Source organism: Nothobranchius furzeri, chromosome 6, assembly GCF_043380555.1.
Source record: "Nothobranchius furzeri strain GRZ-AD chromosome 6, NfurGRZ-RIMD1, whole genome shotgun sequence".
Classification (NCBI taxonomy): Eukaryota; Metazoa; Chordata; class Actinopteri; order Cyprinodontiformes; family Nothobranchiidae; genus Nothobranchius; species Nothobranchius furzeri.
The window spans coordinates 77656915-77681477 of record NC_091746.1 but is presented as its reverse complement, the minus strand read 5'-3'; the positions used below and the strand labels follow the sequence as shown (position 1 = coordinate 77681477).

Here is a 24563-nt window from a genome sequence, read left to right as displayed (position 1 = left end):
CCAATCAGACACAAGTTGTCCAGATATAGTGATATTGATAAATGGTAAATGGCCTGTGTTTGCATAGCACCTTCTTAGGGATTTATGACCCCTCAAGGTGCTTCACAACACAATCAGTCATTCACAAATTCACACACACATTCACACGCTGGTAGTGATCGGCGAGGCCTGCCGAGCACTGGTGCCACCGGTCCCTTCGACCACCACCAGCAGACAAGACGGGTTCAGTGTCTTGCCCAAGGACACAACAGCAGCATTCACTGTAAGATCTGGAATCTAACCTGCAACCTTCCGATTACTGGACAAGCTGCTCTACCTCCTGAGCTACCTGCTGTCCCTCTAGCCCAACACTGGAACTAATTTGGTGGTAAAAACCCAAGAAGGACAGCATGGAGGCATCAGTGTGTCATCTGCATGTTCAAACACACACAGTCTGGTCCACATTTCTTTTAGTTTGTTTTTTTTATATATAATTTTATACATATATGTACATTTTTGTCCATTTTCACTTGACATTTTTGTAATATGCTAGTTTTTGTAAATCAGTCAATCAATCAGTCAATCAACCAATCAATACCTACATATTTTTCACTCCTTCACAAAGCCTTACAGAACAGAATAAACAAACGGGCCAGTCTTGAGTGTGTTGTCATGGTGACAGGATGAAACAACCTTTCTAGACCTCACCCTTGACGCTCCCGGAGTCCTCAGTACAACTCTGTAAACGCTGTCCTGAAACAAGAAGCCTCATGCTTCAGCCTGCTTTTGTAAACAATGAGAGAATGAGTGTGTTTGTGTCTCTACCTGTCTGTGTTTTAGTTGACATCGCTACACGGAGACTCGTGGTGAAAGGGTGAGGAAGGAGATACAAACTCTCAAAGTGTTTGTGTGAGTGAATCCATCATGTGTTGACAGTCCAAACACATCTGAAAGCACATTCATTTTGGCTTTAGCTGCTTTAAAACCATTATAATTATGTTACTGAGTCATTTTCAAGTATTGAACATTCCGCTTGGAGAGGTTTTCTTTTCTTTTCTTTTCTAATTGCTGTTAAATCCAACATCTGGACACTAATGCTGTTTTTCTACAGGAAATGTTCCAGAGCGTCATTACACTGAGTCACCGTGTCGTTGCCTCACTTCCTTTTGACACACTCTAAGTCTGACATATGGATACTATTAAAACAAGGAAAGCAGAAAGCCATTAGGAGCTGGATGAGGGATGGATTGCTACATTTTTATTTATGAACAGGGTTCAAAAATGAAATCTTTCCCACGTCTACCTCGCACGTGCACCCGTGCGCTGACAGGGTGGAGAGAGAACAATTCCTGTGCTAACACACTGCACAAAGATGCCATTTGTGTTGGTGAAAAAACAAAATTGAGCTCCAGATAACATCTGCAAGGGTTTCTGGTTTTGGTGCACGTACGCTCACATGGCAGTTTCTGTGGGAGACGCTAGCTTACTTGACCATAAGCCATTTGCACCAATTTAGCCATTTGCACTAAGTGGTGGAGAAAAAAGTTTGGGTTAACACAAGCCCCCTAATCCCTGTCCAGCGGGGACCATGGGTGGCCACACACAAACACACACACACACACACACACACACACACACACACACACACACACACACACACACACACACACACACACACACACACACACACACACACACACACTTAAACTGCTTGAGTTTGTGTAAGAGCCTCATGCCAGTGACTTTCTCCAGACTGTCTTCCATTCCAGAAAAAACACATATCACCATTTTGGATGGCCACCATGTTTACCCAACAATATTCAGTAAAAACTGATTTCGGTGAACACATAAACTCTTGACTTTTGCTCCTCAGTCGGTAAAACTGTGCTCTAGCGGAGATCCCATAAGGTTTTATGTTAAACCTAGAATGCACTTGATGCCAAAAGTTGAAAATAATCTCTGACGTATAGATAAGATTGCAGACGCGTTTGTGCCATAACTAAACAATTTGTGGGAAAATCTACGTGACTGAACTGCAGGCTTCAGTAAGGAAAATAATAACCATATGGTGAATAATTATCCAGGATTGCAGGGCTCTCCACACATGTGAAAGGCTAACACATACCATACCCCCCGTGCCCCAAAACAACCCACTTCCGTGAAATTGGTGGCAGTAAATGAGGCAGCTGACGCTGCTCTGTGGCCTACATTTCCCCAGTGAGCACTTGACATGGCCTGGTCACCCCAACGCTGTCACCACCTGCACTGTGACGGGACAAAAGTGGAGCGTATGCAATCATTAAGGAAATACGGCTATGCTGCACTGTAAAAAGGACATTACCCAGAATATTCACCATCTAAAATACAAATGCTTGGTTAAAAGTTTAAGGCACCAGTGATAAGTAAGAAACCATTGTCAGATTATGAGAACAAACAATTCCATCCATTGTTGTAAGAATAAAATGTTGTCTAGACTTTTCGTCTGCTGCTTATCCTCGTCATAGTCATGAGGGCAGCAGCCTAAAGGAAGCCCAGACGGTCCTTTCTGAAGTCTCTCCAGTGGCATCCTCAGGCTAGATCCCTCCCAAATGTCCTGAGTCGGCCCCAGGGGTCTCCTCCAAGTGATGAAAGGCCTAAAGCACCTGAAACTAGCCACACTTTTTGCATCAAGTTAATTTGCAGTTTATAAAACTACAGCCCACCCATCACACTACTTGTCCTCAGAGGAAAGGAGAGGAATAGGAGCACATGGAGCTGGGATTACATTTTTTTATCATTTAGAAACCGTTGTGGTTAAATGTTCTCATGTGGAAGAATTTTGTACAACACTATGATGATAAATTACAAACAGTTTATGTTATTTATTATGATATTTATCAAATATGGTTATATAGAATGAGAAGAATATAGATATTTAATTAAAAAAGAGAATTAATTAATTATTAAACACTCCAAAGCATCGAAAATTGGTACCGAATCGATTCAAATGTCAAAGGTACCCATCCCTAGCCAGGGATCATCTTGGGAATAAGCAGCAGCTGGCCCACGTGGCTGAGGAGAGGGACGCCTGGGCCTCTCTGCTTGGGCTGCTGCCCCTGCGACCCGACCCCAGATAGGTGGATGATAATGTATGGATGAAGAATGAAGAGATAATTCATTGGTATTTGTGCGTCCTTACTTTAGCATAGTATGCACTCTTTTCACACACTAACGTCTTGTTTGTATTTTTAAAAAGAATCTTAGAGCACGAAGCAGCAAAAACACTCAAAAAGTTGCTCATTGTTTATTTTTTCTTTATTCGTTTGAGCGACATTTGATACCCTCATGTGCATTAAACACTGCAGGTTTGAGTGTTGTTGTCATGGTTAAGGCTTCTTGGCAAAACAACTCGATCAATCAAAAGACTTTGAGTCATTTCATCTTTAAAGGTATGGATTTGCTGTCAGGTGGATTTTATTACAGCTGCACAAATCCAGGCATGATGTTCTCTCCTGGCTTTGCTCTAGCTGACGCCGCGTGGCTGCTTGTCACAGCTTCAAATTTACCACAGAGATACGTGAGGGGTGTCAGTCAGTCGCTTGGCAAGAGATGCAGCAAACAGAAAAAAAAAAGCTATTCCAGGAATTTTTTAGAAATTGTTCCTCCATGACGAGATCTTGTGTGGTTTTGATTGTGCAAGGTCTCCTGTGAGGCTCATTTCAAGTCTTAGTTCTTTACAATTGAAAGACGTGTTCACCGGCCATCTTTTGAGTACTGTCCTGGCAGTTGCTGCAGATTTCTTGGCTGCACATCGGCGATTTGAAGTTTCACCTTGTTGTCACGTTGTGGTCAGAGGGGCTGAGGGCACAACATCAAGAGGGCAGCTGTGGCTACACAGTAGTTTAGCATCTCCAGCAGTGTGTGGAAAGTGATTTGGGTGCCTTAAAAAGTGCTATAGAAATCTGATCCATTACTAATATCATTATTTAAGTGTTTACATTTTGTAGATGGAAAACAGGAGACAGACATATGTGCAGCACAAGTGTGCTTTAAGAACATTTAATCACTTCGATCTCTTCTTGGGAGTGTGGATTAAAACAGGTCAGGCTTTCGAGATCAGACAAGGACCCTGGGGTCAAATGTCAGTGGCAAGAAAGACCTCTGCATTCCATATGACTGCTGCCTGCAGCACACACACACACACACACACACACACACACACACACACACACACACACACACACACACACACACACACACACACACACACACACACGCACAAGCTTTCTGCAGAAATCTCAAACAATCGCCTTGTTTTTACCGCCCCTCTTCTGATGCCGTAGTGTTTCCCCAAAAACAACTCCAAAGAAGGACATATTAAGTGCACAGAAGGATGAAAATCTACAGCAACTATTAAACCAGTAGTGATTTTATCAGTGACGTCTCTCCAGACTCCCCTGTGTGAGAGCTGAATCAACATTGACTCACAAGAAAGTGAGCAACGTGCTCAGACTTTGATGATATCATATTTGTTCTAACCTCTCTAGTGGGGTTGTTATCTGGTATGACCATTTATTGAAAATGTGCGCACATCAGAAAACTATTGGAGCCATTTTTTTGTTACATCCAAGTCTGGTGGTGCTGTTTTTGAGTTTTCTATCCATGTATCTGTTAAATCTCTTCAGTATGGCGATTTGGTGTTAATGGATGTACATAAACCATTTCGGTGTTGTTGGATGGCTTTAAATAAAATACGACGCTCATCATATCAGATTGATGTGATTTTAGTTTGATTTGATGACAAATCGTTGGGATTTTAGAGGAGAACCTTTAAATATTTGATCAGCCCCGGAGTATGGATTCTGGTGTTGATTTTCCTCCTTGTGTTTTTCCAGAGCACACCCGTTGTTCCTGAGAAGAAGAGAAAAGCAGGTTAGTGATTGTTGCATTCATCTCTCCTTTATTTGTTTATGGCTTGATGAGAATCTTGAAGCATTTGACGGCATCAGCTCCCCCTCATCATGTTTTCTTCAGTCCAGTATGAGTTAAGATCAAACAGCCTTAAACTAGTCTGGCCTGGACCTCATTTGGTGTCATGTGAGGATGTTCTGGGACATCATTCTTATTGATAACCCTGTCTGTGTTCTCAACTTGGGGCCGAAGAGAACTTAAAGCAGACAGTAGTTGGCTGCAGACTTCGGCTCTGTGGGAGACTTTGGATCCAAGTCCAGATAAGATCCTAGACTCATCTTCAGATCCATCAGACCTGTTGGCTTTCCATGATAAGAGCCAGACTGGATGGCGAGTCTGGTGCACTTCTGAACCTCACTTACATTTCTTTGCCTCCTAGAGTGGTCTAAAATTACTTTAGCAACTATAAAATCTATCCAGACGTCCCAAAATCATCAGCATTCATACGTTTCCACCTGCTTCCTTTGAAAAGTGTGGAGCCAAAAGCTCCCATTAACAGGCGTTACCGTTTTTCTGGAACCAGACTCACCTGCTAATGCACACTCATTTGGTATGAGGATGCAATCTAATAAAACTGTCACAGCTTTACGAATGTGTCTTTTTTTAACAATCTAAACAAACGCTTTACTATGACAATAATTACAAACCGTCTACAGTATGTGTGCTGCGTAGCCACAGCAAGGATGTGAAGGGAAGACATTAGCCGTGTTTCTGCAATAGGAGTTTCGGGAAATTTCTGGGATTGAAAAAAGTGACATCCTCACATCCGTTGGGTCTCCTCACAAAATAGTCCATTCCAGAATCTACCTTCTCAGTGGCCTGGTGGTAGTGTCCACCCTGGAACTAGGAGATTGGGATTCAAATCCAGGTTGGGTACGAAAGACTTAAAAAAATGGGACCCAATGCTTCCCTGCTTGACTCTCAGCTTTAAGGGTGTAGTGGAAAACATTACAAGGGGTTGTTTTGGGAGATTAAACCACCAACTAGTTCCCGAGCGCAGCCACAGCTGCAGCTCACCGCTCCCCACAGGGATGAGTCAAATGCAGAGATGTAATTTCACCAACGTGTGATGCTGACTAATGTAATTTAAACATTTTTGGTAAGATGTCAGAATATCGACTCTGCTTTGGCATTGAGTCACATCACTGACCAGCGCCCAAAGGCGTCCGCAAACATTATTAACATTGGGAGTTTTATTCTGTTACCGTACGTCCTAATTTGATCCATTTGGAGGACCAGGAAAATGGCTTAGTGATGAAAAAGCTGCGTTCAAAGACCAGAAGAAGTGTTGTTTTTTATGGTGCTCTTTCCAACTGCAATACAACCAACCAACATGAGTTGACCACTCGGCGACTCTCATTTCTGAGCACATACCCTTGTTCAGCTACTTGCTTGGTTCCTAAAATGGAGACAAGCACATGCTACAAAGGTCAGGTAAAATTACCCGGAACTTTCAAAACGGGCCCATTGTGGTGAGCTGAGGAGAAGAGGTCTGCTGCAGCCTTCCAGCTTTCCTAATTGGCCAATTTGCTGTTCTTTTGTGCAGATTAACAATTACAGATACAAGTTTTTAGCACGGATAGGTCTAGTATTTTTCATTATGATGAAGTGTAGCATTTTATTTCATTGAAGTGCTCATAACTGTCCATTTTGTAGATTTTATTTTGTGCCTAGCTGTTAGCTCAATCAATCAAAGCTTTATTTATAAAGCGCCTTCCGCAACCCTGTCAGGAAGCCCAAGGCGCTGACCATGGTACAGTAGAAGGTAAATATATTGAATAAATCAAAAATAAAAGCAATTCAAATTACAAAATACAAATTACAAAAAAAGGTGAAACATTCTGGTACAGGATAAATATGTAAGACAATGGATAGAGTGAACCAATGAAAACTGTGAAATAAATTCAACATAAAAGAGGGCCAAAATCAAACATGTTCTGGAAACGCCAAGCGGAGGAGGTGGGTTTTTAGGCGACTCTTAAAGACTGGCAGAGATGGGGACAGCCTAACTGAGGGTGGCAACTGGTTCCAGAGTGACGGTGCTAGGACTGAGAAAGCCCGGTCCCCGCGAGTACGACACCTAGAACGAGGGACAGCAACCAGGCCTTGGTCAGAGGAGCGCAGAGCGCGTGATGGGGAATGTCTGTTCAGGAGTGTGGCCAGATAGGGGGGAGCACCACCCTGGAAGAAATGATAAACAAAGACGAGGATTTTGAATTGTGAGCGATAGCAAACCGGAAGCTAGTGCAGGGAGGCCAGAACCGGACTGATGTGGTCCCGTTTCCTGGTCCCAGTCAGGAACCTGGCAGCGCTGTTCTGCACAACCTGTAGGCGACGCAGTGATGACTGACACAACCCTGCATAGAGTTGCAGTAATCAAGCCTAGCTGTCTGCTCAAAATGCTCGTGGTCATCAGAAAGCTACGGACGGACAAACTAGCCTTCATACAGATGCCAGCAGAGCAGTGTCCATTAAATACCCTCATGTGTCCTCAGTCCACTTTTGCCTCCCTGCTGTACGGAAGCCTGATGGGAGTTCTCACTCACTTTTTGTCTAATTATGGACAAAAACGTCTGTGAGAGACGTGCAGAAGCTCTGTGTTTTGTGCATGTGAGGATTTACCCTTTGGCCCAAAGCCCAAGAATTTCATGGTTTTCTGTTTTTCTCCAAAGATGCCAAAGCTTCCCAAAAATGTACAGTGCCAAAATCAAACGGTTCTTACACGCCTGGTCATTTTCCTTCATTTAAATCAATCGGACTCCCGGTGAGCGAGTTATGTAACCTCCATCTTTCTTTGTGATGGAGTCCGGTGATCTTTAGGAGGAGATTGGGATGATGGGAGTTTTGGGGGAGGGAGAGTACAAAGCCTTGTGTTCATTGTGACTCTTCAAAGGCCCTCTCTGTATCTCCACCATTTGAGCCCCTGGGAATGACACATTTGTGACAGCGTTACATCACACAGCATGCACTGAAGGCTCCTGCTGAAAGGCGGCAGAATCTCGGTTAATGTTTAGTATCCTGGTAACAAACGAAAGCGCAGCAGTCATTAACGAGGAGTCGCCACTGCTGTCATCCCATGAGGAAGCAGCTGGGTTGTGCTGCACGTATCTCAGTGAGTGGATCTTGCTTTTCCTGAACACAAAGTCTTTGTGTTCATTTCTGCCAGCTTCCGTGATGCCAGTTACATGCTGAGCTTCACAAAGCTTACAGAGGACCGGTGTGCTGGAGTGGAGTTAAATGATGCAAATGATGTCATCTGGTGAGGAAACAGGCAGCCAGATATTAAGCGCCCCAATTGTTGATTTGGTAGGATTTGAGTGACTAGCAGGAATTTGATTATGAAATGTGAGTTGATGTGATAAAACATAAAAATGATCCCAACAAGTCTTGTCATTTATTTTTTTCAGGGAACTTTTGTTGGTTGTTTGTCATAAAAAACAAAGGGAATCCACGTGGTCTTTCGTTTAGTAGTGGCATCACTGATTTTCCTGAAACCACCAGGTGTGCTTTTCTTTGATCATTATAAATAACCCCCCAACAAATAACATGCTTTTCCTAGTAAACACAATGTGAATTAAAGACATATTTCTGGGAACACTGCTAGTTAGATTTTTTTAAATCATTTTACCACCAGGTTTAGTTTTTATTCTCATTAAGTAGTCAATTCTTTTTTTCACTCAAAGTAACCTTTTTCTTAATTCTACTTTTCCCACACCATTTTGTCTTTAAGCTGTAGTCTTCCTCTTTTATTTACTTCTTCTGAGTGATCCCAATGATTATCATATATGTTAGAAAGATTGGAAAACTTTAAAACAAAGGTTCAAAACATTTGAAGAGATGTCTGTGGAAAAGGTGAGAACATTAATCATCTTACGTTCTACAGATAGATCTTTGTCTGACTTTAGTTAGGAGACAGATTTAGTTTGAATAGATTGACAGGCTAAAGGCTAGTCAAAGCAGGCCCAAGGGAAAAGTGGGTTGTTGTCATTCCAAGTGCTATTACATATATTTTGTAGCATAGAAAACTAGTTAAACCATAGCGGTATCAAAAGTTTGCTCTGCGTGTTGGTCTAGCCATGCTTCATACAGCAGGTCTACTGTTGGCCTGACTAAGTTTAAACTGGGCCAATCACAGCACTCTACATTTGTAGAGAGACGTTGCATCATTATGGCACAGTTTTGTTTGCTTGCTTTCACAATGACAGCAGAGCTGTGACAGAGCAGAACTATAAAGATGGCATCGGCTCAGGAATGGTGGTTGTTTCAAATGGCTTTGGCGTCAACTTTGGATGATTTAGAAGGGCTTTTCCTTGAAACATGTACAGAGAAAAGTATTTTTTCTTCAATGATGTATGACGGACTGACCTAGCCAGGCCAGATGTTGTGCAAGACCTTCGAACTATTGCATTGACCGACTTGAGCTCACTGTGGTGTGAAGTGTTACATTAATTATTCGGCATATGGTTTGTACTTGGCAGGCAGATCTGTGTCCATGCTGTGCTTATCTTCAGAAACACCTGGTTTGGTTCTCTGACCCCACGTCCTCTCTAACGGGATGCTGACAGCTTTAAGTTGTGAGAGTGAAAATACGATGAGGGAAATTTAGGAATCAAGAGAACAAAGGAAAATTCACGGGACACATTATTTAACCCAGCCAGCATTCATAGATGGGCCACATATTTTTATATGTATGTTTATTTATTTGGCAGACGCTTTAATCCAAAGCGACGTACAATTTTTACCTTGTAGGGCATGTTGTGAGCTGTAGGGGAAACCGGAGTACCCGAAGGAAACCCACGCATGCATGGGGAGAACATGCAACTCCACGCAGAAAGGCCACGGCCGAGTGTCGAACCTGCAACCTTCTTGCTGCGAGGCAGCAGTGCTAACAACTGTGCCACCATGCAGCCCACATATGGATATAGGTGGGCAAACCATAGGGGTCCCAACAGGGTTTTTTCAGTTACTGTATTTCTATGGTGACCTAAAAGGGGTTTGCCCAAAAATAAGAAGAAAACAAGAAGCCCAAAAAATCTTTTCCTACATAAATTTTAACGGGCCTTACATGGGTTTTCAGAGGGAGCTGGATGGTTTGACTCATGGAAACCATGGACGAACCCTGTTGGGACCCGAACGGTTTGCCCATATTTACATGTATATATATATATATATATATAAATGTGTGTCTGTGTGTGTGGGGGGTGGGTGGGGGTGGGTGGGGGCTATAATCTCATTTGAGCATAACTGATGATGTGTTTCTTTTGATTTCAAAAGTCAACTCTGATCACTTAATTTTAAAATTCATAATTTATTAATGTGAGGCCCAGGCCAAGGCCTTTCCCTGGAGCTAGCTCTGAAGTCATGTGGCTCTGATGCTCGTTGATTATTTAAACTTTTAAGTGTAACGTCCAGCAATGGTCAGTTTTTAGGTACTGTTTGACCATCCGACATCTGGTCAAAAAGGAGACACGAGACTGCATGTGTTCCCTTTAAATCAGCCTGCCTCCATCCCACCAGCTGGAACTCAGAGCCTGCAGCTCTGACAGAGATAGTGAAATCGTAACAACAACATTCGCTCCTCAAGGTCCCTCACAGAACACCTTCTTATCTAAGTCTCGTTGCTTCAGAAGAAAGAAGATTTTAAAATTAAAGATGAACTTCCACAACTAATAAAGTTAAATAATCAGTGAATGAACATTTGCTTTTGCTACTTATTGAGCTTTTAAAGCACTCAATTTACCAATCCCTACATAAGCATTTCATTGCACTTAAACAGAAGAGTTACAAAAAAATTCACCCAACTCAGAATTGTGATGAATGTAAACTAGATCTATTCAATCTTAAATGGTTTTTTGAACCAGGCTGTAAATATGTTTTTTTTCTGCTGTGAAAATGGCATTTTAACACAGGAGTCAATGAGGATTTGCTCACTTCTGGTGCCAACCTATTTTTGACCCAATCCTTTTACAACAATCTCACAGATTTGCCCAGTTACCATAATGGCTCTATAAGATAAATGGTGAATGGTAAATGGCCTGTATTTGATATAGCGCCTTCTAGAGTCCTGGAACCCCCCAAGGCGCTTTACAACACAATCAGTCATTCACCCATTCACACACACATTCACACACTGGTGGGGATGAGCTACGATGTAGCCACAGCTGCCCTGGGGCGCACTGACAGAGGCGAGGCTGCCGAGCACAGGCGCCACCGGTCCCTCCGACCGCCACCAGCAGGCAACGTGGGTTAAGTGTCTTGCCCAAGGACACAACGACAGCGACAGACTGAGCGGGGCTCGGACCTGCAACCTTCCGATTACGGGGCGAGCGCTTAACTCCTCAGCCACCGTCGAAATAGTCCTGCTGTGTGTCACGAGTGCTTTGGTCGGCTTGGAATGATGCACCACTATGATCATAAATGTAAGGATCTTCGACATGTTGGATTGTCTTGGTTTGATTTCAAGGACAAACGAGCATTCTGCCCTGTCGACCGTGACATGCAGCCAATCAGAAATGGACAGAAGCACGCTGCACGCGCCACCTCCTCTGTTTGTTTTCTCTGAAGCCATGTTTGATCTTGTGAGGTTTTGCTAGACTTTCTGTCTGATCAGGAAATGTTTATGAGCGAAAGTTGTCCGTGGGTATGTTTTGCCGTGTTGTTGCACACTGTAGGACTAAAACTGTCATATAACAGGAATTTTTACGTCACCATTTTTTGGGATCTCATGTGAACCCGTTTTATGCTAATGTTAGGTCAACTGCGAGACATTTTGAATTCAAGCATCTGCTCAATGAATAAGTAAAAACTTTCCACACAGATGATGTCTTAAACGTTTTCACATCACAGATCTTGTGACTGCGCTTTCAGCATCAAAAGACCCCATTTTTATTGCTTAGATCGGTCACATTTCCACACCACTTTGCTTCTAATTCAGAGAATGTCACAGCAAAATCGGTTATGCGTGCTGAATGAGCTGCTTTCCTGAAGTTACACACTATTTGAGTACATTCTCCATCATCAGATGGATGCTTTTGTCAGTTTTCGCCTTGGCAACACAAGCTTCTCATTCATCTGCACATTTTACTGCTTGGAGCTGCTTTTTATTCGAGTCTGTTTTGCCATCACTACATAATGTTTTGCTGTATGTTTCTGCAAGGTCACATTCCTTGCCTCCCATGTCCGTCTGCACCAGACTCAACACCCCCCCGGCCCTGAGCGGCACCTCCCCTCTGACACATTCTGCTTACTTCCTGTGTGAGGAAACCAGAGGTCATGCGGATTATATTTCACACCTGTAGCTCTGAAGTGAAACACCTTCTCCCTCATTGATAATTAACTTCATTTTTAACATCACACTATGATAAATCTGAAGAATGACGTGTGCGGACACATTTTGATTTCCCGTTCGATAATCTAAAATGATAATCAGAGGTTCCAAAAATACCTTCTCTAAGACTGGAAAAGTGTCCCAGTGCTGAGCTTCTCCTTTCATCCGCTCAGCTGTGGTCCGCTGAACAGGAAACCGTAGAATGAAAGGGGAATTTACAACAGGAAGTCGGCCTGCTGAACTCTGAGTTACAACAACAAGTCTTCCCTGCCCTGCCTGAGGAGGCATTGTGTTATCATGTGTAGATTGGCATTTCAGCACTTTAGTATGAGTGTCTAACATCATTGTTATGTTTTAAAAAGCCCCACAGAGCTCCTCTGTTATTTTCTGCCCTTCTACTTTTAGACTGCTCCACTTCCAAACTAAAGAGAAATGAGAGATTTGTGTTTTCTGTCTCTTTCATCGTTCTGCTTTTCTTCAAAGAAGGGATAAAAAAGACCGGAGGATGTAAGAAAACTGCTTTTTCTGACTGTACTCATACACTTTTTGAATTGGCTGTACAAGTATAATGACGATGATGAGATGATGAGGCGTCCGTGCCACCCCGAGGCTGATGAATCTGTCTTGACTCAGCAGGCCTGGTCTGCTTGATTGTTTGATCCCTTCTGTTTGGTTGTCAGGGAGAGAAATCTGAGGTGCCGGCTGCAAGAAGGAGCTATTTATAAAGCATTCCTGTTTTCACATTTTTACGTGTTTGAATGGTTTACACGTCGCAAGTTCAGTTATTTTTATGCTTCCGGTCAGCTGCTTACCCAAGCGGCTGGGGTACGGAGAAAACTGCAAACATATTCTGAATTCAGTTAATAACCGATGGGTGATTACGATTTTGGTGATTCTTTGTTGTTTAAAAACAGAAAATCATAAGAAGGGAAAGAGTTTAGAGTTGGTAATGAGTGAAAAAGCTGCAGGACCAATGTTAGATAGTTTGATCATCATAACTGTGTCTGCACAGGCACACCCAGATGTGCGTAGCTCTGAAAACTTTTTTGTGACAATAAGCTGAAAAATCTAAGTAGTTCATTGTTTTTCACTGAAGATCTGATGATAGCCCCTCATGTTGTGTTTATATGCAGCGTTTGAAGTCCACCCAGAACCACCTCCCTGACTTTCCTGTCTTCGTTTGTGGGTCAGTGTGTCGTCAGGTAGCCCTTTCCCTGCTGTGGACACTGATGTATGGACATCCTGCTGGCGTGCGATGCTCTAGTTTGACAAATTAGGCATTTGGCAAGAAATTCCTTCCTGAATAATAAGAACCTCGTTTTGCCTGTTTGTTTCTCTTGATTCCCGCTTCGGGAGATTTTGCTTTCATACCCAGGTCACAGTCTATCTGTTTGCCTCCTTTATCGCAAACAAAAAGTTGATTTTGAGTGTTTTGAAATAATATCATATTCTTGGAAACAGTTGTTTGATTCAGATGTTAATTTGTCCCAAAAATTCAAAACAGGTGGCGGTAGAACGGTAAACATACGTTCAGCCTTTGTTACATCCATGCCAGAGAGGTCCGTCTGCAACGGCGGAGCCACACACTAAACGGTTGTGAAAAAGTAAACAGATGGAAATCCATCCTTATCACTCTCAGTGAACCTTGGGAGACCATAAAGTTAATTGACCGTGATGAGCACAATGCTATCAGCGAGCTGAAATAATCCTATGCTGGTACAGTACCTTCACTTACTGGGGCAATCAGCACGATTGGCTCATTTTGTCACGCGTGAAGCTTAGAGTGGAATGTGGTGGAAGTCAGCCCGAACGGTACATCCTGCTCACAATCAGCGCATTAAAAACCACACTCTGCTAATTAGTTGCTAAACCTGAACAAAAGCACACAAGTCTGATGGATCTATGAGGAAAATTGACCTTTTTTGTATCTGAGGTAGCTGGGGGAGGCATGAATTGTGAATTCTATCAAACATTAGAAATCTTTTTTCCTAATTTCTGAGATATTTGGTTTTGGCTTCCTTGCTGGTTATAGAAATGAGGTTATATGGTAAATGGCCTGTATTTGATATAGTGCCTTCTAGAGTCCTGGAACCCCCCAAGGTGCATTACAACACAACCAGTCATTCACCCATTCACATGCTGGTGGGGATGAGCTACATTGTAGCCACAGCTGCCCTGGGGCGCACTGACAGAGGCGAGGCTGCCAAGCTCTGGCGCCACCAGTCCCTCCGACCACCAGTAGCAGGCAAGGTGGCTTAAGTGTGTTGCCCAAGGACACAATGACAGCGAAAAACTGAGCGGGGCTCGAACCCGCAACCTTCCGATTATGGGGCGAGCACTTAACTCCTGTGCCTCCGTCACCCTATAAAGGCCTTTGTGTAAGGTACCACCATCTTTTCTTGTTTTCAATACAGATAAATGTTCTTGTGTCATGGCCAGAAGAATTGGACCCAATTATTCAGCCTACACACAGAATGGAAAGATCGGTGTGTGTGATGGCGTGTTGTGGCGTGACTTCAAGTTGACTTGACTGGATTTAAACTACAACTGGCTTCTAGGCCGCATGTAGAATTTAGAGGATCTGTTACAAAGCATGTGATCAAACTTGAGACCACAGCTAATGCATTGAATAAAATGAGAGTGTGCCCAATTTAAGCTACGTGCCAATATGTTGTGTGGTCACGGGTGTTTTCATCCCATTTTAGGGGGTACAGAGTCCTCCCCTCGAAATTTGCATTCATGGACCCATCTAGGTGTGTGAAGGGGGAAAGGCTGTTGTTGTTTTAGCATCCAGAAGAGAGCAGAGAATGTCTAATAGAAGCTAACCGTTAGCATTAGCAACTCCACAACACGGGGGTACTCCTTTATGCTTTTGTTAGTCAGGGAGATAAAACATCAACGTGCAAAGTAAACAGTCAGTGGACAATTTGCGTTGCTGTTAGCCAATCAGAGGTGAGATACTTTAAAATCGTGAATAATAATGAGTAAAACTCCAAATTCTCGCATTTCCTACCCCGCACTCCTCCGGTTACCTTTTATTTCTTGAAACAGGCGCACCAGAGCTTTTTTCCCCCCACAGAGTTTCAGAGACTCACAAATCATTCACCCTATAAATTTATTGCCAAGAGCATGACATATTATTATTGTCATTCCAACTCCTCGTAACTCAATGTTTACACTTAAAGAGCACCTCACCTCCAAACCAATTACTTATTTTTTTTGCTAATAAACTATATAAATGAGTGTCTAATCGCGCTGTAGACACATGTAGTCAATAATTTGGCACTTAAGTGCATCTTAGTTCAAATTTAAATATTCTGCCTAAAACGGTCAGTGTTGTGCCATCTTCAGGTAAAAACTCTGCACTGCAGTTGAATATAAATCTGCCATCACCTCTCGCTCTGCCAGGCAACAGCATATGTTGCATTTTTCAAACATGAAGTGAGATCAGAGTAAGACTCTGGTAGGGGGTGACTTACTCTTTAAATATAATCAGTAGTGTAGTTATAGATATATATTCTACAACTTTATGTTGTTTTCAGTTTTGTAACCATTCACATTTATTTTGTAGCTTCCTACAATGCAAAGACCTAGTTTGGATGTCCTACAGATGTGGTCTGGACAGACGGACTCAATATAGACACGATCTGCACATCCATGTGACGTTGACTGTTTTCAGGGTTTTGTTCAGATTTCATTTTCTGCAGATGTTTTAGTAACCCTGAAGTTTCTTTTGTTTTGTCTACGCGACTGTAAGCCTCTTGACGAAACCCAGAGAGTCGTATTTGCCTAATAAAAGCTAAATCAGCTTTATCGGATCAGCTCAGCAACAGCAGTAATGGATTCCATTGTGCTGCTTGTGGCCGTCTCAGTAGCTGAAGTGTTTTGTTACATAATGCACGCAGCACATTTGTGCTTCTCGGAGCTTAATTGAGCTCGTGTTTTATTTTGGTTCTGTTCTAACCTTAATGCGTCTAATAGATGTGCATGCCACCGGCGTTTAAAGTTACATTGTTAAAGTTACGTTTCTTTACTCATCCAGACTGCTCTTCCCTTTGGTCTTAGTTGCTATGAAGTTTCCTCCAATTCTGCCCTTTGGTTCGACATCTGTAGTTTCAAAAGGACCCGGACTAGCCGGTTGCCTCGGCAATGGCTTAGGTAACTGGCATGGAGGCTGCCTACGTCTAGACAAGGTGGGGTTGTTAAGTGGAAAGGATGTGAAGAGGAAGGTGTCAAAGAAGAGAGGCAGAGAAAAAGAGAAGGATGGTTGAGATGAAATGCTGGTCATGACTATAAAGCACTCAGATAATCGGCGAGAGCTCTGAAGCTTGAGTTAAAAAGCACTTAGATTCACACGCAAATTAACTCTCTCTCTCGCTCACACACACACACACACACACACACACACACACACACACACACACACACACTGGCAGAATAGAATATGAGAACATTGCAGCACTGGCTGGATGTTGTCCCAGCAGTTACTGCACTAACGCTTGCTGCAGCAGACGGGAGCTTACAGTCAAACTGAACAGGGTGAGGAGGAGAGGATGGTAGAAACAAGCCTGCTGCAGAGCCACAGAGATGCCGACACCAGAAAGAGGAAGAATTAGATGGAATTGAACATGACGAGCAGCTGAAAGAGGTCGATTTTTCAAAGGGCGTGATTAAAATCAGACTGATCAGGACCAGATGTGGGCTGGTGTCTGACGTAGGTAAGTTTAGGTGGATGCTTGACGGTATGTCTCGCTCTATGAGGCTGCTGCTGCTACAGAGGTCATTCGGTGATCACATCAGGTCTTCTACCTCCAAAGCTCTCGATATGTTCAGCAAGCCTTCCAGAGGAAGACGACTTGCAGGTAAGAGATAAAAGCATCCACTGAGGCAGCAGGTGTGTGTTGGTTTACACCTGATTCCATGTTTTATTGCTGTGATTTTAAATGTGTGAAGGCATCTGAGTTTATGTCGGAAAGCTTGTGTTTTCATTGGCAAGGGTTGGTTCGCCTTGGTAGGATGCACAATGGGAGGGCAGAATGTGCATCGTCATTGTCTGAGAAAGGAGACGGGGTTTGCTTTAAGGTTTCTGTGAACTCAGCGTTGTTTCTGACAAGCAGATCAATTTAATCTGTCGTTTAATGGGTGGGTGGAAATGCCTGGAATGATTGTGATGCTTCCAGGTCCGGGTTGAGCTGCATTTATGGAGTTTTGCATCGCTATCTGTGGGATCGTTTCTGCCTGACCAGCCTTCCTGCAGATGCTTGAGGTGTGGTTTGGCCCAACACAATTATGACTCCATTAGACTAGAGTCCTGACTTGTCTCTGAATTATACATCTAGTCCTCCATTAAATCAGAGCTGCAGCCTGGGAACAGGTGAGCACCAGTGCTCCTTATGTTGGCCCCAAATGTCAAGCACAAACTCAAGCTACGTCAAAGACTTTTCCAGGAAATGTCCGATTATTTTTAGGGATTTCCAGCTGGAAGATGATTTTGAAATTTCAACACTTTCCAGATTAATGCAGATGTTTGCGTCTTTTTGACAGGATGTGGGAATGGACTACCATTTAACAAATATTCATAGACAAACAACATTCAGGAAACTTCAGGCTGTTGCCACATATCACAATGTGATGAAGCAGGAAGTGCTCAGATAATTACAAGGAGAACTAATTACAGTTCTCTTTATGAGTCTGTTAGTGTATATCACCCTCTCTGGCATATGCTTTCTTACCAAGGATGCTTCGCAAGCACATAAGATCCACAAACATAATCCAGTTGTGGACAGGTTGTAAAGAAAGGAATGGTTGGTGCTTCAAAGTGTTAAAACGTGTAATAAAAAAAATCCTAGTTTAATTCATTCTAGAAGGTTAAAGATGTAGACATCAGCCTGGAGGAGGTGTTCGAGTCCCCAGAGAACATCTCTTAGACTGAAAATTCTTAATGTAAAACTGGGCTACACGTTGCAAAAAGAGGTGTTTTGTTGCATCCTGATGCCGCTATCTAAACATGGAAAAAGAAAAAGCTTAAAGACAAAGTTCATGCGTCTCAGTGGTCTCTAGTAGGAATCATTGTCTTGTAATTTGTATTCTGGGGAAAAAAAGCTCCAGTGCACTTGTTTCAGGAACTAGAAGTGAGCCAGATCAGAGGTGAGACGACAAGATTTGGAGGCTTATGTCCTGATATTTGGACATCCCGCCTTGGATTGTAGAACAGCAATGTGACTCTACCTCTGACTGTTTGTTTTGTAACGTTGATGTTTTATTTCCACAAATAACACAAGCCTGAAGGAGTTCTGCTGTGTTGTGGAGTTGCTAATGCTAATGATTAACTTCTCCTAGTCGAGATGTGCTCTGCTCTCTCCTGGATGCTGTGTGAGTCCGTTCTGTCTTCTTGATCCCCAGTGAGTCACGGCGGAGGGCTGCTCACATTGAGCCAGGAACCTCTGAAGGTTTCTTCCTGTTAAAAGGGAGTTTTCCTCCCCACTGTCACTACATGCTTGCTTAGAATGGGGATGGATGGGATCGGGAAGTCAGTTACTCGATGAAATCAGCTGGGTTCCTTATATAGGAAAGTTTTATAAACTGAACTCAATTGGAATGCTTTACTTTGTGAAGTGCCTTGAGACGACTCCTGTCGTGATTGGGCGCTCAGTAAACAAACTGAATTTAATTAAATTCAACACCAGCCTTCCTCAGTCATGAGTCAACATGACCAAAACTGTTCATTTTGTTTATTAACGACTTGGTAAATGTATCTAAGACACTTGGTACCATTCTATTTGCAGATGATACAACACTGTTTTACTCAGGATCAAATATTGAGGAGGTGGCTAAAGTGATAAATGATGAACTGATTAAAATTAAAAACTGGTTTGATATAAATAGATTGACACTGAATCTTAATAAAACACATTTTATACTGTTTAATGATAAAAAGAACAGTGATGTGTCATTGGAAATAGATGGGATTGAAATTCAAAGAGTAAAAGAAACTAAGTTTCTTGGAGTTCTTATTGATGAAGACTTGACATGGAAATCCCAAATTAGTTACATAAAAGGTAAAATTGCCAAATTCTTAGGAGTATTACATAGAGTCAAGGTTTTACTGACTAATTCTGGTTTGTTGGCATTGTACAATTCACTGATTGTTCCATATTTGACTTATTGTGTAGAAATCTGGGGAGCAACATACAAAAACTATACACAACCTTTATTTATTTTACAGAAAAGAGCTCTGAGAATCATCAATTATAGTGGCTGTAGAAATCCATCGAACCCATTGTTTATTAAATATAAATTACTGAAATTTCATTGTTTAAAAGTCTGGAAAATCTTACAAACCATGTATAAAGCCAATTTAGGTACTCTGCCATTAAACATTCAGGGGATATTTGAAAAGAGAACTAGTAATTACATGCTGAAAGAAACTGATGTGTTTACAAAACCTAGATTTAGAACAAAAATTAAGGAGTGGAATATATCTGTAAATGGTGTTAAATTATGGAATAACATTAAAAGGGAAAAAAACTGTCATTTAATATATTCAAAAAAATGTACCAAATTGAGTGTACTAAATAATTATGAAAATGTAAATTAAATCAAAGATCATGATCGCACTGGAATTTAGAACAGGAAAATGTTTAAAATGAATCTGTATGTGTGTCTGACAAATGGTAATTATATATAAATTGATTATTTCTACTGGAAAAGGGGGCAGAAATTAGAAGGTTTTTCTTCATTCTGCTCCTTTTTGTTCAAATTTGATCTTTTGTTATGTATTTCTTATTGTTTAAATGTTTTATTTGTCTTTATTTTGAATGAAATAAACAGAAAAAAACATGGGTGATTCTATGAATTTGCACATTACACATTGTTGTTGTGAGAGCGGCTTGTGACCCTGTACCGTTATCTGCCACGTGGTGGTGTTGCTAATGCTAACAGTTAGCTTAAACTAGTCGGGACTTTTGCTGCTGTTTCTTTAACCCTAAACCAACAATAGCCTCTTCCAGTCATGTGTCAAGATGGGTGAGTCCATGAATGTTAAGTGACAGTGTGACGTAGATCTGTCAAGATTTTCTAATCCTAAAGTTTCACGGTCTATTATTTTGACATCAGAGCTGTGCTTCAAATGGGAGTTGGAGTCTGATTTTTTGACTTCTCGCCTCTGACTGGATAAAAGCAATGTGACTCTACCACTAACTGTTTGCTCGGGAACGTGAATGTTTTATATCCATAAATACACAAGCCTGGAGGAGCTGTGTGTTTGAGTTGCTAATGGTTGCTAAGTGGTTAGCTTCTGTTGAAAGAGACGTCCTCTGCTGGTTCTGGACGCTAAAACAACAACAGCCTTCCAATTCAAAGTCCAATTCATATTGTGGCGTAGAGTGGTCAGGCCTTTCAAATCCCAGTTGTGCTCAACACCTTTAATAAGTCACAGCTAAAGCTTGGTTTATGCTTGACGCATTCACTTTCCGCGCGGTGATGGGGCTCCCGGATGGAATGTGCTTCATAACTCGCAGCGTTTATGGTTTGTGCGGCTCGTCTCTGCGGTGAGCCAATATTCTCCCAAACTGAACGGGGCAGCATGAAGCTCTACGGCATGCATCCAACACTACACCATAGTAGAAGTAGAAATTACTGTTTACAACATGGCATTCCAGCATTTTTAACAGCGTCCTCGTCTTTTCCGACAGTGCGAGCTATTTATCTCCAAGAATTATTAACTACATGTTGATCACGGCGATCTTTGAGAGCTGAAACATACAAATGTCTGTATTTACGAACCTCTGCCATACTAGTTCTTGCCAGTCCGCCATGTTTTTCCGCGTCCGTCCGTCCGCGTGGTTAGAAATTTCCGAGGTGCGTGTTGCAAAAATTTTGGGCCGTGCGGGGACGCGGTGGAGGGGCGTGGTTGTTAAAATGACGCAAAATGACGCAACTTTTCCGCGCAGAGCCGTGCGGACCTCGCGGACGCGTCAAGCATAAACCAACCTTTATGAGGACAATCACAAAAACATCTCTGCTTCATCAGTTGTGTGCTCTCTTCTTTCCATTCAGATTCTCCTCAAGCAGGAAGAGGATGATTTGAGAGAGAAAAAAGTTTCTAGTGTTTGTTTTTCCACACAGTTGTCCTTCAGGACTTGAGAGTTATGAGAACCAACAGATGTTCAGATGTTTAGAGTTACCTCTGGTTTAGCATTCTGTCAGTCAGACGCAGGCCATTTACATCATGACTAACAGATATAATAGGTCTAAATAAGCACTGCATTGGGAGCATTTGAAGTATCGGTAGGAAAGGACAGATGAGAAGTTTTGATCTGAGCACTCAGCACATCATGTTCAGAAAGTGCTCACTGGATTGTGTCAGCACCACTCAGCTTTATTGCCCCTGTACCACTTGTGCTTACATGTCCTCTTTTGCCTCCTACTTGGCACTCGCTGAACACTCTATTTGTCTGATCTGAACACTGTGTTACAGTCTCCCTTCAATGAGATTATTACAGAAATGTTTAATATCTTTTATTAAAATTAGTTTAAAAACTAGGCCTGTTGTTGTGTTTTTGGGCTCACCTCTGGCTGCTCATCAGGTTTGCCTTAATGTTTCGGCTTCAACTTTGTTGCAGAAATCAGACAATTCAACCATTTTCCAAAGACACAAGGGGCAGGCATTAGAATAATTGTTTCTAAAAGGTTCAAATTACATGTTACATTATTTAAAGCTTTCATTCACTCACCTTCTCTGGTCTCTTTGCTCGAATGAACACCTTTTAAAGAGCAAGTCGCCCCCAAATAAACTTTTTTTGCTTATAAACTAAATAAACGAGTGTCTAATCGTGCTGCAGACACGTGTCGTCAATAATTTGGCGCTTCAGTGCATCTTAGTTCAAATTTAAATATTCTGCCTAAAACTGGCAGTGTTGTGCCGTTGTCAGGAAAAAACTCTGCACTGTATTTTAATTTAAATCTGCCACCGCTATTGGCTAAGAGGTATGCTATGATGTAAACTGGTACATTATGATGTCACAATGCTGTCGTGAGCCTGTGTGTGTGTGTGTTAGCAGCTCCGCCCTCTCGGTCTGCCAGGCAACAGCATGTGTTGCATTTTTCAAACATGAAGTGGGAGTGGAGTTACTCTGGTAGGGGTTGATTTGCTCTTTAAGTCATTCTTGCTGGAAAAAGAGGCTCTGGCACTTCAGTTTCAGGAAGTGGAAGTTAGTTGGAGGAGAAGGGAGCGGAAAACAGCAGGATTTGGAGTCTTACTCCATATCTTTCCTCAACAGCAATGCAACACTTCCACTGACTGTTTGCTCTGCAACGTCTCAACAAATAACTCAAGACTGAAGGAGTTCTGCCATGTTGTGGAGTTGCTAATGCTATTTGTTAGCTTCTACTAGCCGAGATTTTAAAAAATAACAAGAAAAACTTTTTCGGTGAACCTAAATGGTCTTGTGTCAGTTAGTGACAAATATCCAAAATAACTGAAGATTTACACATTTGATTTAGAATTAGCCTTTTTTCTTATTGTCCACGTTTGCTCACCCTTTAAGCATGCTTAGAGCTTGTGTGAGTGTATGTTATTGCTCTAAAAGGACAGAATTATCAGTCTTTTTCCCACCAATTTATATCTAAAGGGCACTTTGTTTTCTTTTTTAATTTTTTAACATACATTTTATTATTTTTTTTATTTGTTCGCTTGTTAATCTCTTTTTATTATAATTTATTATTTGTTTTTTTAGATTTTCTTCAATTTTTTTTACTGTGCTTGCGGTTTATTTCTGGAAAGGTGCTGAAAAAAAAGTTCTTTGTTCTTACACACTGCAGAGACTCTTTCATCTTTTATGACCCTCAGCTCTTCATTAGACTAATTTTCTATGCAGAGTCCCATTTTTAATCACATGTAAGGGTGGTGACACCAGCATTTCAGGTATGGACATGCATGTTTTCATTAGTTTTTTATTTTATTTTTTCTAGTTTGGGGTTATTAAAGCTATCAAAACAACCGTGACAGCCCCCTTTCACATCCAGACACCAGTTTGTTCCTGTTTCAGTCCTGACAACTTCACAGTTCTGCTGAAATATGTTGACTTCATTGTTTGGCAGAAGAAATTACTGAGTTTTTCTCTCTTTTTAACACGTTCTGTATCACAGATCTGCTGTAGAAACACAGTTGTCATAGCAGGGCGCTCATGTCTGACTGCTTCTATTTTTATGATTTTTCTTCTACCGGTGTATAATTATGTGAAGTGACAGCAAGACTTTTGTATGGAACTTAGAGGTGGACCGGAGGTCCATGGACATGCTCCTGTCTTATGCTCCACTTCTGCTGAACCACACTGATGTTTTGGGTCCTTTGTGGTCCCACAGCACTCTGCCGGCACCCGGGACATTTCATGGTTGACGAAGGCAGAAAGGAGATGTCAGAAGGGATGCAGCCGTGTGACACCAACAGAGACATCTTTGAAAGGAAACACAGCAAGAGACTATGCCACAAATTAGCTTCAGCGAGATTATTTCACATTGAAAATGAAGAGTTTATTCACTGCTGAAGTGTAAAAAGGAGATGTATAAGACAATGACAACTGCTGGACATATAAAAGCATTTTTTTCTGTTGCACGTCCTCAATCAGACTGATTTTTGTGGAACTTTAGATTATAGTCTGATTGTGCAATGACAAAAAGAACATTCCTTACCTTGCATACCAGCAGTTTTGATGTTGCAGCTTTCTCTTGAGTCTCTTTGTGTCACTTGGAACACTTCATGTGACTCCTTCTGCAGAACAGCTCTGGATGTTTCTCTCAGGCTGGTCACGTTCCTGCATACATTGTAGGTCAAGCTGCACAGATTGTGTGTCTATAAAAAGCACCTCTTTATTATTTTACACAGCACTCCTCTGTCCTCACTGCTGGGTCTGCATCACATCTCAGTCAGGAGGCTGTTGAATGTAGGCCAAGAGCATCTTTTTCCTACGCATGCTGTTTGTGCCTGTTATTGAAGGCTGTGTGTGTTTGTGTGCAATGAAAGAGGTGTGTGTTCCTTTCAACTGCAGAAAAGAGTCATCAAAACAAAAGTGTGTGCAGATGAGAGGACACCTAAAAGCATGACGACGTTTTACTTTGCACCAGAGCGTTAGCATGTGTGCTTTATGCTGCTGTTAAATGTAAACTTCACTGAATGACCATTTTTTACTTATTATTTCTGGTTATAATCAGTCAATTTGAGTTTGTCATGCATGAAGATTATCTTCTACACCTATCTCCTGCATTAGCTTCTGAAAGAACATAGACGATGAAACTCTAGGATTCCAAA

At 41.9% G+C, this 24563-nt stretch overlaps 1 protein-coding gene across 1 annotated transcript in view; it reads left to right on the top strand.

The window, feature by feature from the left end:
• The window catches only part of dlc1 (DLC1 Rho GTPase activating protein), a 115346-nt gene that overhangs the window by 24470 nt on the left and 66313 nt on the right, over nucleotides 1-24563 (top strand). The window contains exon 5 of the mRNA XM_015943616.3: nucleotides 4854-4890. Coding sequence (XP_015799102.3) covers nucleotides 4854-4890 — 37 coding nt within the window. The remainder of the gene's footprint in view (nucleotides 1-4853; nucleotides 4891-24563) is intronic.